At 39.8% G+C, this 15,754-nt stretch overlaps 1 protein-coding gene across 2 annotated transcripts in view; it reads right to left on the reverse strand.

The window, feature by feature from the left end:
* The window catches only part of ubr3 (ubiquitin protein ligase E3 component n-recognin 3), a 47,891-nt gene extending 38,938 nt beyond the window's left edge, over positions 1 to 8,953 (reverse strand). Inside the window, exons 1-14 of one of the 2 annotated variants that reach the window (XM_064944800.1) lie at positions 8,085 to 8,953; positions 7,489 to 7,628; positions 7,174 to 7,326; positions 6,802 to 6,963; positions 6,595 to 6,635; positions 6,437 to 6,503; positions 6,197 to 6,327; positions 5,836 to 6,064; positions 5,547 to 5,726; positions 4,694 to 4,827; positions 4,467 to 4,553; positions 4,311 to 4,376; positions 4,136 to 4,225; positions 31 to 159 (exon numbers count right to left, since the gene is read on the reverse strand). In XM_064944800.1, coding sequence (XP_064800872.1) covers positions 31 to 159; positions 4,136 to 4,225; positions 4,311 to 4,376; positions 4,467 to 4,553; positions 4,694 to 4,827; positions 5,547 to 5,726; positions 5,836 to 6,064; positions 6,197 to 6,327; positions 6,437 to 6,503; positions 6,595 to 6,635; positions 6,802 to 6,963; positions 7,174 to 7,326; positions 7,489 to 7,628; positions 8,085 to 8,515 — 2,040 coding nt within the window. In that variant the 5' untranslated portion in view covers positions 8,516 to 8,953. The remainder of the gene's footprint in view (positions 1 to 30; positions 160 to 4,135; positions 4,226 to 4,310; positions 4,377 to 4,466; positions 4,554 to 4,693; positions 4,828 to 5,546; positions 5,727 to 5,835; positions 6,065 to 6,196; positions 6,328 to 6,436; positions 6,504 to 6,594; positions 6,636 to 6,801; positions 6,964 to 7,173; positions 7,327 to 7,488; positions 7,629 to 8,084) is intronic. The other variant, XM_064944801.1, reaches the window with a different exon arrangement.
* Positions 8,954 to 15,754: the final 6,801 nt, after the last annotated feature.

Genomic DNA, 15,754 nt, shown 5'->3' on the forward strand with positions numbered 1-15,754 from the left:
GATCACCAGGAGTAGGTAAGTAGTCTTTACCTGGAGCAGAAAGATGTCTGGATCGATCATGGAGTTGCAGAAGTGAGACTGCACGTAGGTCATAGCCTGTCCTTTTATCTGGAGACCATTTCTTACCCACATGTTACTGTGAATCTCTGACAGGCTCGCCTACGAGGAACATAAAATGCTAATTACATACTGTATACAAGGGATGGGCAACTGGCGGCCTTTTGAGAATGTGACTACAGCTAAGCGCTCAACACCATAGTCCCCTCGGGACTGGACACCTCCCTCTGCAACTGGATCCGGGACTTCCTGATGGGCCTACCTTAGGTGGTGAGGGTAGACAACACCACCTCCGTCACGCTGACCCTTGACACTGGGGCCACACAGGGGTGTGCTTATTTCCATTCTGTAGTCCCTGTTCATCCACAAATGCGTGACTCCAATACAATCAAGTTAGCTGACGACAGTGTTAGGCCTGATCACCAGCGACAATGAGACAGCTGACAGGACAACAACCTCTCCCTCAAACCCTTCCCAGTGGAGCGGGTCGAGAGCTTCAAGTTCCTCAGTGTCCAAATCACTAAGGACTTAACATGGTGTACACACGTCGTGAAGAAGGAGAATGAAAAGATGTTGAATGGGCCCTCAAATTTCTACAGCTGCACCATTGACAGCATCTTGACTGGCTGCATCACTGCTTGGTATGGCAACTGCACCGCCCTCGATTGCATGGCGCTACAGAGAGTGATGTGGACAGCCCAGCAAATTTTTCTATCCGCCCATGGCAAAATATGTAGAATTGTAGCAAACTTACTTTATAAATGCTACATGTTCTCTATGCTCCATGCCAAAATTGCAGCAAATGAACAAAAACTTATTTTAAAAAATGTGAAAAATGTTTTCTCCGTTGTCAAGAGGGGAGCCACTAAAATGTTTTGCTCACAAGGTTGTAGGTGTCCAACAGAATTTCACTTAGGGACCCCAAAAAGCTAGGGCCGACTGACTACATGCATGGTAATGAATGTGGGTATGTGGACTCTCGAGCCACAGATTGTGTCCCCCACTCCTAAAGTTTCCCATCCCTGCTGTGCACAGTACATTGAACACACTGTCATGACTCTCCTGTGAGGAGCCAAACGATCAGGTTACAGTGGATCAGCTCTACAGCGCACTCTCTCCTTGGTGGGGATCAAAGATAGCCAGAGAGGGGGGGGGGGTTGTGACTTCACCAGATCATAAAATACCTTGCAGAAAATGTATAGCAAGATAAACGTGTACACCTTCAGAGAGTTTAGTGATCAAGTTTGAAGCCTTCTAAATGAGATAATGGCTTTTCATATAAACCTGGGCCAAGTCAATAACCACACCCACGGGAGCACAGGCATGGTTCCATCATGTTGACACAGCCCTTCCAACCAGTGTACTTAAAAGGACTTGTAACTAAACGTACAAGACCAAACAGCGTGGAGCGGTGGCTACGCGGCTAGAAATGGTTCAAATGTACATGACCAGAAAATAGTAAGACCCTCTGAAACTCTCGACAAGTGACAAAGGTGAAGACTAGATTAAAACATGCAGTCTGCAGCTCTGCATGTAACATAGTCTAGGACAATTGACCAAGAAGAGGGAAGGACAAATTCCTCTCACCATCATAGGTACCTCTGAGGTACCTATTCTAATGAACATTGGGAAATACACATCCCTCTGAACACCACTTGGTATACACCTGATGTACCCAATCTAAGAAACAAGCCTACAACAACGGACATTGTGACCTTTGGTGGACAAACAGAGACTTACATTTAACCACTTCCCATAGACGGATCGAGTTCAACAGAAACATCCACACGTAAATAAAGTCTGAAGTTTACATACACCTTAGCCGAATACATTTAATCCTAGTAAAAATTCCCTGTCTTAGATCAGTTAGGATCAACACTTTATTTTAAGAATGTGAAATGTCAGAATAAATTTCAGCTTTTATTTCTTTCCTCACATTCCCAGTGGGTCAGAAATGTACATACACTCAATTAGTATTTGGTAGCATTGCCTTTTAAATTGTTTAACTTGGGTCAAACGTTTAGGTTTGCTTCCCACAATAAGTTGGGTGAATTTTGGTCCATTCCTCCCTTCTAGGCCTCCTTTGCTCACAAATTTTCTATAGGATTGAGGTCAGGGCTTTGTGATGGCCACTCCAATACATTGACTTTGTTGTCCTTTAAGCCATTTTTCCACAACTTTGGAAGTATGCTTGGGGTCATTGTCCATCTGGAAGACCCATTTGCGAACAAGCTTTAACTTCCTGACTGATGTCTTGAGATGTTGTCCAATATATCTACATACTTTTCCTCTCCTCATGATGCCATCTATTTTGTGAACTGCAGGAGGGACTGGTGCACCAAAGCACCCCCACAACATGATGCTATCACCCCCATCCTTCGCGGCTGGGATGGTGTTCTTCGGCTTGCAAGCCTTCCCCTTTTTTTTTATAACGATGGTCAGTATGGCCAAACAGTTATATTTTTGTTTCATCAGACCAGAGGACATTTCTCCAAAAAGCACAATCTTTGTCCCCATGTGCAGTTGCAATCCGTAGTCTGGCTTTTTTATGGCGGTTTTGGAGCAGTGGCTTCTTCCTTGCAGAGTGGCCTTTCAGGTTATGTCGATATAGGACTCGTTTTACTGTGGATATAGATACTTTTGTACCGGTTTCCTCCAGCATCTTCACAAGGTCCTTTGCTGTTGTTCTGGGAGTGATTTGCACTTTTCGCACCAAAGTACATTCGTCTCTAGGAGACAGAACGCATCTCCTTCCTGATCGGTATGACGGTTGTGTGGTCCCATAGTGTTTATACTTGCGTACTATTGTTTGTACAGATGAATGTGGTTCCTTCAGGCATTTGGAAATTGCTCCCAAGGATGAACCAGACTTGTGGAGATCTACAATTACTTTTCTGAGATCTTGGCTGATTTCTTCTTTTGACATTCCCATGATGTCAAGCAAAGAGGCAATGAGCTTGAAGGTAGGCTTTGAAATACATCCACAGGTACACCTCCAATTGACTCAAATGTCAATTAGCCTATCAGAAGCTTCTAAACCATGACATTCTGGAATTTTCCAAGCTGTTTAAAGGCACAGTTAATTTAGTGCATGTAAACCTCTGACCAACTGGAATTGTGATAATGAATTATAAGTGAAATAATCTGTATGTATAAACAATTGTTGGAAAAATTACTTGTGTCATGCGCAAAGTAGATGTCCTAACCGACTTGCCAAAATTATAGTCTGTTAACAAGAAATTTGTGGAGTGGTTGAAAAACCGAGTTAAATGACTCCAACCTAAGTGTATGTAAACTTCAACTGTATATGCATTGCAATTATTTTCGAATGAGCAGTCGTTCATGTGCAAAGTAGTCATATTCCCATGAGCATAGCTTCCACATGTATGTACGATAAGTCCACGCTCTTTGTCTCTCCCGCTCATAATCACTCCCCACCCCCTTTCCACTGTGTAACAAGCAGTCATATCGGGTTAGTCCACTAGGAACTTTTCATATGCATTATGTTAGTAATCAATATAACCTATACCGTGTATGTATGTTCATGCAATTCTGTGATTGTTAAGTTCGTAAATAAATTATTAAGACAATTTGTGTATCGCTGATTCATCGCTTAAGTTAAGGTTTGTGTAGATATCCAAGGATTATGCGACGTTCAGAGACTGATATGAGGAAATTATTAATTGATGACTGGTATGATATTGAGCTAATTCAGGAAACTGTAACTGATTAAATAAACTTTGCCCGTGGAGCCCCAAATGACTAATTAATTGTTTCATGATTGATTTGAGTAATAATTAAAACATAGGAGGTAATTATTCGATGAATAGCAGTCATCACATTAATGGTAGTCACATCACGACAACACATTAAGGTAATCTCCAGAGTAGTGACACAGGAACCTTTTAAATAGCCAGTCAACTTCTCCTTATCATATTTATAAGACACTAACAACTGTTCGGGTACGAGTCAGCCTTTCCTTTTCAGACATTGTGTGACGTTATTCACCACACAACCTGTTCTGATATTTGAGCCATTGTCAAGATATTGCAAAGAATGGTCTATACCGGTACAATACCTGAATCTGGAGTGGATGGACCATAATCTTCATGAGCATCTCTTGATGTGGGAGGAGACTGTCCAGGTCAAGCCCCTGGCACTTCACTGCCTAGGAGACAATAGACAGTAAACTCACTACAAAGAGGGCTTAAAGCACCAGAAACAGAACTTAAAGGGTTGTAGATCTGCCACACCTTGCTTAGGAACATGGCGTAGTAACGGTGCAGTGGCAGGTGAAAGGTCACTTGATTTGGAGCAGGCTACAGAGAAACAGAGACCAGATATAAACACGAAAGGAAAATGTTGATTTACAAATGCATCCTGACTGTTCTGAATATTTGCCGAGTTACCTCATCCACAAAGCCAATGGCATCAAACCAGATCTGCAGAGTCTCCAAGCAGTAACGCACCACCGTCTTGGTGTATTCCTGTGTCTCCTGCAAATAAACAATTATTCATAGTGTAATCATTTTCCTAACGGGTTCCGTGCATAATACTGGAACGTCAAATAGCTACAACGTGATCCACACTGATAAAAAAATTATAATAGTAATTAAACAAGGGTTATTGGACTCACTTTGACTTTGCAGTGTGTGAGGAGACCCCACATTGGTTGTGCGCAGGCCTCCAACTCTGCTGCAAAAGCTGCATAGTACGTCTGGGACTCGAACTCCACGTGCTCACTCAACTCCCGCTTAATCAAGTTCATACCTACAGGACCAGAGGAGCGCTTTCATGGTTAGTCATCACGTAACACGAAGCATTATTACAGTGGTTTCATTCACTAAGTCATCACGAAACATGAAGCATTATTAGTGGTCTCGTTCACTGAAAGCAGCTTAAGGGACACAAAGGACACCCAGATAAATCTGTAAGAATGTACTTAAGGGCAGAGCAGTCTACACGCATAAAATAACAGAGGCACTCTGCTCTATGCACCTTTCCTTGGTAAGCGGATACTCCAGTCCACAGTATCTGAGGCTAGGGGTTATTTTTAGGGTTTTGGTGGACACATGGCAGGAGTGCTGCACCGACTATAATACTAATAGAGACATGCACCATTATTCTCGTTTGGTCAGACAGTGGAAAAGTTAAGTTGGATGTGACATAACATCCGTTTTAAATCAAAATCAGATGTTATTTGTCACATGCGCCAAATACAACATGCGTAGACCTTAAATGCTTACTTAGCTACAGCAAATAGGGAACAACTAAAAAGCAGTGACTAACCAATGGAAGAGAATCTCAGAGGGATAACATTGCATCATATGACTAAGCAGATATTAACAGAGACAGGTGGTATCTATGCGAGTCATATACTAACGAATACACTACAAATCACACCAGCTACTCTACCTGGGACAATGACTGAGGAAAAACACAGAATCATCACCACTGCTATTCATATTGTTAAATACAGAAGGAATTACCTTGAAAGAAGGACACAAAGCTCATCCACAGCATGAGCAGTGAGTGGTCCTCCAGGAATTTTTTTGCTACACTTTGGTGTGAGAGAATATTAATAAAATCGCTAACTAAAGGCCAGTAAGTGTTGTTCTTCAGCAGAGGCTCGCTGCAGTTGACCACAACATGGCGGCTGTTCTCTTCATCTGAAAATAAGGAGAAGAGGGAGAGGACACTAGGATCAGTAGTGTGAGAAGCACACTAGATTCATGAATGAAACCCAATCATCAGTATGGCCATTCAAACATAGCTCACCTTGAAGTTCACTTTTGATAAGGCAACTCTCCATCATGTAGAGGAGGACAGTAACCATGATGTCTAGGAGTTGACACTCCTCGGTGACGTGACGTGCTAGCTCCTCATTGCTGAACAGCTGTACACTGATATGTACGATGCGGTTGGACATGGTATCTGACTCCTGGCTTTTCATCAGTGTCTTCATAATGAATGCATAATGTTGAACAAATGTTTTCGTGAAGGTGATCTACAAAAGGATGATAAGCAGGTTATCTTATGCATTTGCTGTTGTAACAGCTTCTCTAGGCAAGAATGCAGCAGTGCCAATACACCATAAACCGTAGGAATTAGAAAATCTATGCACTACACTTAAACATACCTTGTAGTCTTGATCTGGCAGCATGTTCAGTAGAAAAGTAACCATCTTCTGAGGAAACTCATACTTTATTGTCCAAAACAGCAACTCCTCCAGAAAACATTTGTGTTTCAGAGATTCCATAATGGATGGATCTAAGAAAATAACACAATTGACTGGTCTCATGGTAATGCTGACTTTCACATGAAATACCTGTGCATTATTCATCATTACATAACCTGCATAACATTCTATGTGAATTACCTTTGGCAGTGCTACTAAGTTTAACTCTCTTTCTCTGTCCAACCGATTGCCCCCCATCTTGATCCTCCTTTAAAAAGACAATAGGAAGTAATATAACAACTATCTATATTTCAATACTGAGAAGCGAGACTAACTATTCTGATACCGTATTCACATACCTCTTTATTAGACTCATCAGGGCTGGCTGGTGCTTCAGCTCCTAAGGAAAACAGAGCAGAGGAAGAAAGCAGCTATTAGCGGATTATTCCCTTGTTTAATGAGATATTGAGAAACATTACTTACATTAAGTTTCCATAATAAATAAATAAAATGTTATTTTCAACTTATTTTGAGCTCCAACTCCTAAAGAGGGGATGAGGACTTACCCAGTAAACCCAGCGCCCCTGCGCCAGCCCCTGCCTCAGCCCCACGAGTTGGCTCTGCAGCCCCAGACTGGGCCTTCTCCTCCACAGACACCAGGCCTGAGTTCTTCAGCGCCGACAGGTACTTCTCGTAGTTCTTTTTTGCATATACATTCTCCTCTTGACCTACAGGGCATATTTACACATGGCATATTTATTAAACTAATTAGACATTCATTGGCATCACACCAATGCCATACATGAAGTATTAAAGCCCAACTTCAGTATAGAGCTCCGCAATACTGAGTAACTATCCTTTTGATAATTTTTCCAACACATGGTCAGAATAACATTCAACCAAAGGCTGAATGAGAGAGTGGAAAAAGACATATTTACCCACGCTCAGGTCCTTGAATATTTGCTGATTTGTTAGGATCTTTGTCAGTACAGTTCTCATTGCCCCACCCATCTTCGTAAGTTCTTCTAAGAAGGAGATCTGGGGTTCCAGCTGCTGTAAGACCTTCTGTAGGTCCCTCTCAGTTGATGTGTCTGAGTGCAAGATAAGATAAAAGTTATGAAGTGTGTCAGATAGGCTCATGAAAACAAGCAGAATTACCTACATAAGATAAAGTTGTAAAAGAACACGATTTCTTGCCGAGTTATATTAAAAAATAGAGTATCCTGTAGACAGAGACGTGCTGTTTTTCTCACCTGGTTCAGTGTATCCATCCCTTAGGTACTGTATGATACAGATGATGAAGCGGGGTAGGACCATCTCTGGCATCAGTAGTAAGTCTCTGGGGACTGAGGGGACATTCTCCCCGGTTCTTAACCGATGCCGATTGCAAAATCTGAGAAAGAACACCACACATATCTTGATTTTAGAAGTACCCAAAATAAATGTAAGTATTTGGGAACAATTACTCAGCCTTTGTTACTAGTCCAACGCTCTAACTACTAGGCTACCCTGCCGCCACATACATGTCAGTACAATTATAAAAAGACAGGGACCTTTCAAACCCGCACTGTTACATATTTTACAAATTGACACTCCCATGTAGAACTTTGCTAGCTAGCTGTTAGCCCGCAAACTAGCCATCATCATTAACAGCCTAGTTAGTTAGCCAACGTAGCTGGCTCGCCTTACCACATTATTAAAAATGTGTAGGTGGGTTGGGGGTAATGTCAGTTGCAGTTAAATAATGCCACGTATTAAGCCTCGTCAATTAATTAGAAATGGTTACTTACAATCCAATTAGCTAGCTAGCTAGCTAGCTATCAGCCAGCTAACGCTCCTAAAAACTTACCCAGTCTCTCGCATGACATTACTGTCTCCACAGTCACAGGCCCCACCAGCCTGGCTCCTGAACATGTTGAAATCATGGCCTGTGTGATCGCCGTTATTAAAACATTCTGCACAAAGTGACATGCAAGGAGATATGCCACAGGTCCGACAGCGGTATGCCACAAAATTGGCTGTCCAAACCAAGCCACATAAAGTAGCGTTGTCATAGGACCGGACCGTTGTGCAGAACTCTTCGAAACCTTCTCCTCCTGCTATTAGACATTTACACCAGTCAAGGGCTTCTGTGTCTGCCGCTGGCTTTTCTGGATTAAGAACAGAATCAAGTAGCTCTTGAAGTTGTCGGACACCAGAGCTGTTGTCAGTCCAATTAAGATCTGCCTTTAAATGGGCAGCAGTAGATTTCTTGTCCCGGCGTACCAGCGACGCCGCCATAATTCACTGCTTGTTTTCCACAAATTTATTTTTGTTGTCTTGTTGGTAAGTTCTCGTGATTTCTCGCGATACATTTCGATAATACCATTGTGTTGAGTTGTATTCAGCGTCTATAGTGTTCAGTTGGTTCCACAGGAGTCAATCAACCACATTGGCCTGCGATTTCATTGCCAATCAGCACCAAGTTTGGCAAGTGACTAACTGTGTCGTAGTCTCGGCTACTGCTGTCCCGTATGCAGCTGATGACAATGACAATGTCAGAACCCACGATTACAGTAATCCTACAAGAGATGATTCCAGTGCTTCCAATAACAATACACTCTTTATGGTGGCAGTAACTAGTGGACTAAGTATAGAATACGAAAATGTCATGCATATTTTGTATTGCAAAAACTCGATGTTCATAGGGGTAGTTTTTCGTAGCGTCCGTTTCACTTCGGATTGTTTTCATTGAGACCCCACTAATGCGGAAGTGTTACTCTGTCTCTGTACATGCTCCCCGTCGTTCTGACGATGGGTGTGCTGTGAGTTGCAGCTTTTGTTGCTAAAAGTCTAGCTCAAACCTGGTCAAAAGAAGGTATAAAATAAAACCCATGGGATTCTATTTACAGGCAGCAGCTACCGAGTGCAGACGAGATTTTAGCTTGTTCCGAGTAACCTTAACCCCGCTCAAATGTACTTAAATATAACAAAACGTGGTTTATAGTAAACACAATAGGGAACAACGCTCAGTAGAAAAAAATATGATTTTTCTTTCTATTCTGTATATATGGACTTGACGTTTGTCAATCAATGCCAGGGGGATATGAAACCTGTTGAAGAGAGACTTTTGTTTTGTTTTGTAAGGACTGCAACGCATATCTTGAATTCGTTCAAGAAACACATTCATGCAAATAGGACTTTTTTTTTTAAATCAGTGGGGCAGTGACATTGTTTTGGCCCACGGGCTTATCATTGAGCTGGGGTTGCAATTTTAGCACACAATTTCAAAGGGAAATTTTTGTTTACTCAAGGGACACCAATGGTCATTGGCTAGTAGCGGTCATCAACCACATGGACAGATTATTTGTGTTTTTTAATGTATACTGTTATAGTCCTCAATAACTTACTTCTAGAGGAAATTCTTAAGTCTTCTGAGAAAATATCCATCCAGTCAGATTATAGTTGGTGGAGATTTTAATATGGTTTATTCTAATCAGACTGATAGATCGCCCCATAGGCCTAACATTGGTGTGAACAAGTTGGTGAACTTCTGCCAAAGCCTGGACTTAATTGACATATGGAGAGTTAAAACCCCTGGAGAGAAACAATACACATGGAGTAATAGAGATCGTTCACTACATTCAAGAACTGATTATATATATATATATATTATATATACAGTGGGGCAAAAAAGTATTTAGTCAGCCATCAATTGTGCAAGTTCCACTTAAAAAGATGAGAGAATACTTATTTTCCACCATAATTTGCAAATAAATTCATTAAAAATCCTACAATGTGATTTTCTGGATTTTTTTTTCTCATTTTGTCTGTCATAGTTGAAATGTACCTATGATGAAAATTACAGGGCTCATCTTTTTAAGTGGGAGAACTTGCACAATTGGTGGCTGACTAAAGACTTTTTTGCCCCACTGTATATATATTATATTTGTAATAATGACAATTACAACAATACTGAATGAACAATGAACTATTTGTTCTATTTGGTCTCAAATAAATAATGAAACATGTTAAATTTGGTTTAAATAATGCAAAAACACAGTGTTGGAGAAGAAAGGAAAAGTGCAATATGTGCCATGTAAAAAAGCTAATGATTAAGTTCATTGCTCAGAACATATGGGGTGGCAGGTAGCCTGGTGGTTGTAGCGTTGGACTAGTAACTGAAAGGTTACAAGATCAAATCCCTGAGCTGACAAGGTAAAACATCTGCCTTGTTCAGGGCAGAATGACAGTTAACCCCCTGTTCCTAGGCCGTCATTGAAAATAAGAATTAGTTCTTAACTGACTTAATATATATGAAAGCTGGTTGTTCAATATTCCCAGTTAAGAAGTTGTAGGAGTTATGAGGTGTTGACTATTTCTCTCTATACCATTTGTATTTCATATACCTTTGACTATTAGATTTTCTGATAGGCACTTTAGTATTACCAGTCTAATCTCAGGTGTTGATAGGCTTGAAGTCATAAACAGCGCTGTGATTCAAGCATTGCTAAGAGCTGCTGGAAACTCAGTAAAGTTTGAATGAATGCTTACGAGCCTGCTGCTGCCTACCACCACTCAGTCAGACTGCACTATCAAATATCAAATCATAGACTTAATTATAAAAAAATAAACACAGAAATACGAGCCTTTGGTCATTAATGTGGTCAAATCCGGAAACGATCATTTCGTTAAAAAAACATTTTTTTCTTTCAGTGAAATACGGAACCGTTCTGTATTTTATCGAACGGGTTGCAACCCTAAGTCTAAATATTGCTGTTACATTGCACAACCTTCAATGTTATGTCATAATTATGTAAAATTCTGGCAAATTAGTTCACAACGAGCCAGGCGGCCCAAACTGTTGCATATACCCTGACTCTGCGTGCAATGAACGCAAGAGAAGTGACACAATTTCCCTAGTTTATATTGCCTGCTAACATGAATTTCTTTTAACTAAATATGCAGGTTTAAAAAAATATGCTAATGTGCATTAATTTTAAGAAAGGCATTGATGTTTATGGTTAGGTACATTCGTGCAACGATTGCTTTTTTCGCGATTTTTTCGCGAATGCGCTTTTGTTAAATAATCACCCGTTTGGCAAAGTAGGCTGTGATTTGATGATAAATTAACAAGCACCACATTGATTATATTCAACGCAGGACAAGATAGTTAACCTAGTAATATCAACAACCATGTGTAGCTAACTAGTGATTATGTGAAATTTGATGGTTTTTTACAAGATAAGCTTAATGATAGCTAGAAACTTACCATGGCTCCTTGCTGTACTCGCGTAACAGGTGGTCAGCCTGCCACGCAGTTTCTTCTTGGAATGCAATGTAATCGGCCATAATCTGCATCCAAAAATGACGAGTACCGATTGTTATGAATACTTGAAATCGGCCCTAATTCAGTCGACCTCTAGTGTTGAACCCAGCACTGTAGATGTACAAATACTGCCTGCAGTCCTGACGGATCATGAAGTCATATGGCTGACTAGAAGAATGTGCAGTAATGGTAAGAAATACTCTGGTGGTCATTGGAAATTAAATAACTCATTGTTATTGCATGATGATTTAAAAAATGTGATTAAGAATCTAATTTCTGTTTACTGGAATATTTGCCACATCTAATGCAGAATATGGGAAATATTGGGAACTGCAGAAATGTAAAATCCGCTCAGCCTGTGTTACTTATGGAAAACATCTTTATTTAAGAAGGCGATGTGAGGTAGCCAAACTCTCTTAAGACAATTTTGGATAGCACAGAGATTGAGCATCTTGATCTTAATGAGAAAGCTAAATTGAATGATTTACAGAATCAACTAGATACATTCTATGAGGAAAAGGCTAGAGGAGCCTTCATAAAATCCAGAAAACAATAGTGTGAAAAGGGTGAAAAGAACAGTAGATACTTTTTTTAATTCAGAAAAGAGGTGAGGGGAACTCCACACACTTTGGAACCTTAAGATCCTCATGGGGTTACCGTCCCAGTGGTAACCCCATGAGGATGGGGTTACCACTGGTAAGGCAGGTAGCCTAGAGGTTCGAGCATTGGGCCAGTAACCGAAAGGTTGCTTGATCGAATCCCGAGCTGACAAGGTAAAAATCTTTCGTTCTGCCCCTGAACAAGGCAGTTAAACCCACTGTTCGTAGGCCGTCATTGTAAATAAGAAATTGTTCTTGACAGACTTGCCTAGTTAAATAAATAAAAGGGTTATCAGACTTTACCACTAAGTGTTATGATAATCTCTACTCCTTAGATAACAATTTGAGTGACTCTAAGGATCACCTTGATTCTATAGAGGTTAGTGAAGAATTAAATTGGCCTTGTTGTCAAGATTTATCCATTATAGACATCCAATATGGGGTTGCTCAATTAAAAAATAACAAATCTCCAGGTTGTGATGGATTAACCTCTGAATTCTACAAAATGGCACAATTTTTACTTGAAACATTTTGAGGCTATAAAGAAGGAAGAACTACCTGCCTCTCTGAAGCAGGGGGTTATTACTCTTATACCTAAACCACACAAGGATCTCTTAAATATTAATAATTGCCGTCCAATCACACTCCTAAACAACGACTACAAAATTATAGCCTTAATCTTTGCGAAAAGTCTTGCTTGAAGGATCTGCTTGATGAATGTCAATCAGGGTTTATGAGGCTGGTGTTAGACTTGGTTGAGTATTGTGATCTATTGGATGACTTCCCTGTTATCTTATTTTGGGATTTTCAGAAAGAATTTGATACTGTAAGTCACAATTTTATCTTTGATTGTCTTAAGCATTTGAAGTTTGGTCATTTTTTTGTTGATGCTATTAGAACTCTGTATAATGGTGGCAATAGCTTTATCAAACTCTGTTATGGAACATCCTCAAGGATGAACATTAACAAAGGAATATGACAAGGTTGTCCAATCTCACCTTAAAATTTGTTTTGTTAGTATCTCAAATCTTGTGCTCATTAGTTTATCAAAGTCAATTTGAAGGCATTACATTCCAGGCCAGAGAGATCAAGATATCCCAACTGGCAGATGACACCTCACTTTTTTTGACAAATGTGTCACAAGCTAGATTAGCATTGGATATTGTGAAGCAGTTCTCCAAAATCTCAGGTTTGGTATTAAATCTTTCCAAATGTGAGATGTTTGTTCTGAAAGGAGCTGTCAACCCAGCAGATTGTAAACATCTCTAAAAAATATACTGTAACCGACCTCGGTGTAAAGATCACCAAAATTAACTGAATCTGCCCCCCCCCCAAAAAAAAAAAATCATGGTTAGGGAGGGATTTAAGTCTTCAAAGCTGAGGGGCTATTTCGTGCATCCTATCTTTTTTCATCTATTGATATTCCCAAATCCACTTGCTGTACCTTAGATAGGCTATTGTACAACTTCATATGGAAAAACAAGCCACATAAGATAAAAAAAGATTATCACCAACAGGGTTTGGGATGGCGGTCTAAATGTCTTAGACTTCACTAAAAGGTACTTAAAAAATCCTCATATTTTCTGGAATATTATACCTCATTTGGTTTTTCAGAAGCTCGGAGGGCTTCATTTTTTACTACAATGTCCCTATATTGTTGGTAAACTTCCTGTGAAATTGGCGGCTTTTCACAAGCAGGCTTTAATGTGCTGGGCTTTGCTGTATAACCACAACTTTTCACCTCAAATGTTTTATATGGAATAATAGTTCGATATTACATGTTAACAAGATGTGATTTTACTGTAACTGGTTCTCAAAAAACATTGTTCTTGTCAGCCAATTAGTTAGTATTAGTGGGAATCTATTTACACAGAGAGAATTTATGAAAATATACAATTTTGAGGTTTCAAGCAAGGAATGACACTATTATAAAATCTATACCTAGTAGGATAATATCTTTACTTCAGAATAATGCATATTTTGCAATATCTCCTATTGTATGTGATATCCAGGTGAAAGGCATAAGTTTACTAGATAAGAAATTCAAGAATCGTTTATTAAGGGATATTTTCTACAGGAAGTCTTTTCCCTCTTCGATATTTTGTTGAGCTTCATCTTTTGATGTAAACTGGCGCTGTGCTTGGCTCACTCCACACAAATTCATGGTGACCAATAAAGTAAAGAAGATCTTCTTTAAGATTATCCATAGATGCTATCTGTGTAATAGCTTGATTTCTAAATATATTCCTGAAGTTACCAGTGAATTCAGTTTTTGTGAACTAGAAATTAAATCTATTTAACACTTCTGTCATTGTTTACAAGGTGAAGTGTTATGGACTGATGTAAAAATATATCTTGGCAACAAATTGCATACAACCAGTGAAATATCCGTTTTTGAGATATTATTTTTTACTACACTGATTCCACAATTGAACGTGAGTATGTCATAAATCTCTATTTTATTATTAACATTTTTCATACACAAATCAATTCATGAAGTAAAAGTGCCTTTTCTTAATTTTTTCTCATTTGAAAAACGATTTAGAATCATTAAAACGTATACAAAACAAAATGTAAATGTATTCGCTACATGTCTGTATTTGCATTGATATAATGTGGATTTGTAATTTTTATTCCCTTTCTTTGTTGAATCCCTCTGGCTGTTCTGTTTTGTGTTTTGCATGTTACTGTTTAATAAAAAAAATGATGAAAATAAAAATAAGATATCAGTGCAAGTGTAACAGTATAAGTTTAGACCGTCCCCTCGCGCGAACCAGGGACACTCTGCACACATCAACAACAGTCACCCACGAAGCATCGTTACCCATCAAAGCCGCGGCCCTTGCAGAGCAAGGGGAACTACTACTTCAAGGTCTCAGAGCAAGTGACGTCACCGATTGAAACGCTTTTTAGCGCGCACCACCAAATCGTTTTTTCTCATTCTCATGCCGCGTTCTAAACAACTGAACTGGGCAAATCTCCTACTTCCAAATCCAGTGCGTTCAAAACAACGAGCTCCGATTGGGTAATTTTTTATTTGAATGATCATCCAACTCGGGCTTCTATAGAGCTCCCATTCTGACCTGATGTCATGATTTCACCTCATATTTTTCACAGTTCTCAGTTGTTTTGAACGCAGCACCAGTTGTATTGAAAGCACCATAAATCTACATACATCTCCCACATGAGATGGCATTTTAACCCATTTTTATATCTATATATAAACCCTGGATTGCTGATGCTATGTATTGGCCAACGACAGGCTTTGAAGCCACCGGTTGGTCATATTGGCACTCCTCAGAAAAGCAGTCCTCCATAGGAATGATTGGACATTAAAAAAGGTCATGACAGGCCTGACGGAAACAGCAAATTTGGTATGCAATGGTATGTAAACTGTCCAAATGTCGACAAAACAAAATATGCTAGACAAGGTGGGATCTTTTTGTCAGTAAAATGACTTGTGAGAAATGGTGATGGAAACTGTCTCAAGGGCCTCCATCATTCTTAAATGGAAGAAGTTTGGAAACACCAAGGTTCTTCCTAGAGCTGTCCGCCCGGCCAAACCGAGCAATCGGGGGAGAAGGGCCTTCTTGGTGAGGAAAGTGACCAAGA

The sequence above is a fragment of the Oncorhynchus masou genome, chromosome 29, assembly GCF_036934945.1.
Source record: "Oncorhynchus masou masou isolate Uvic2021 chromosome 29, UVic_Omas_1.1, whole genome shotgun sequence".
NCBI lineage: Eukaryota > Metazoa > Chordata > Actinopteri > Salmoniformes > Salmonidae > Oncorhynchus > Oncorhynchus masou.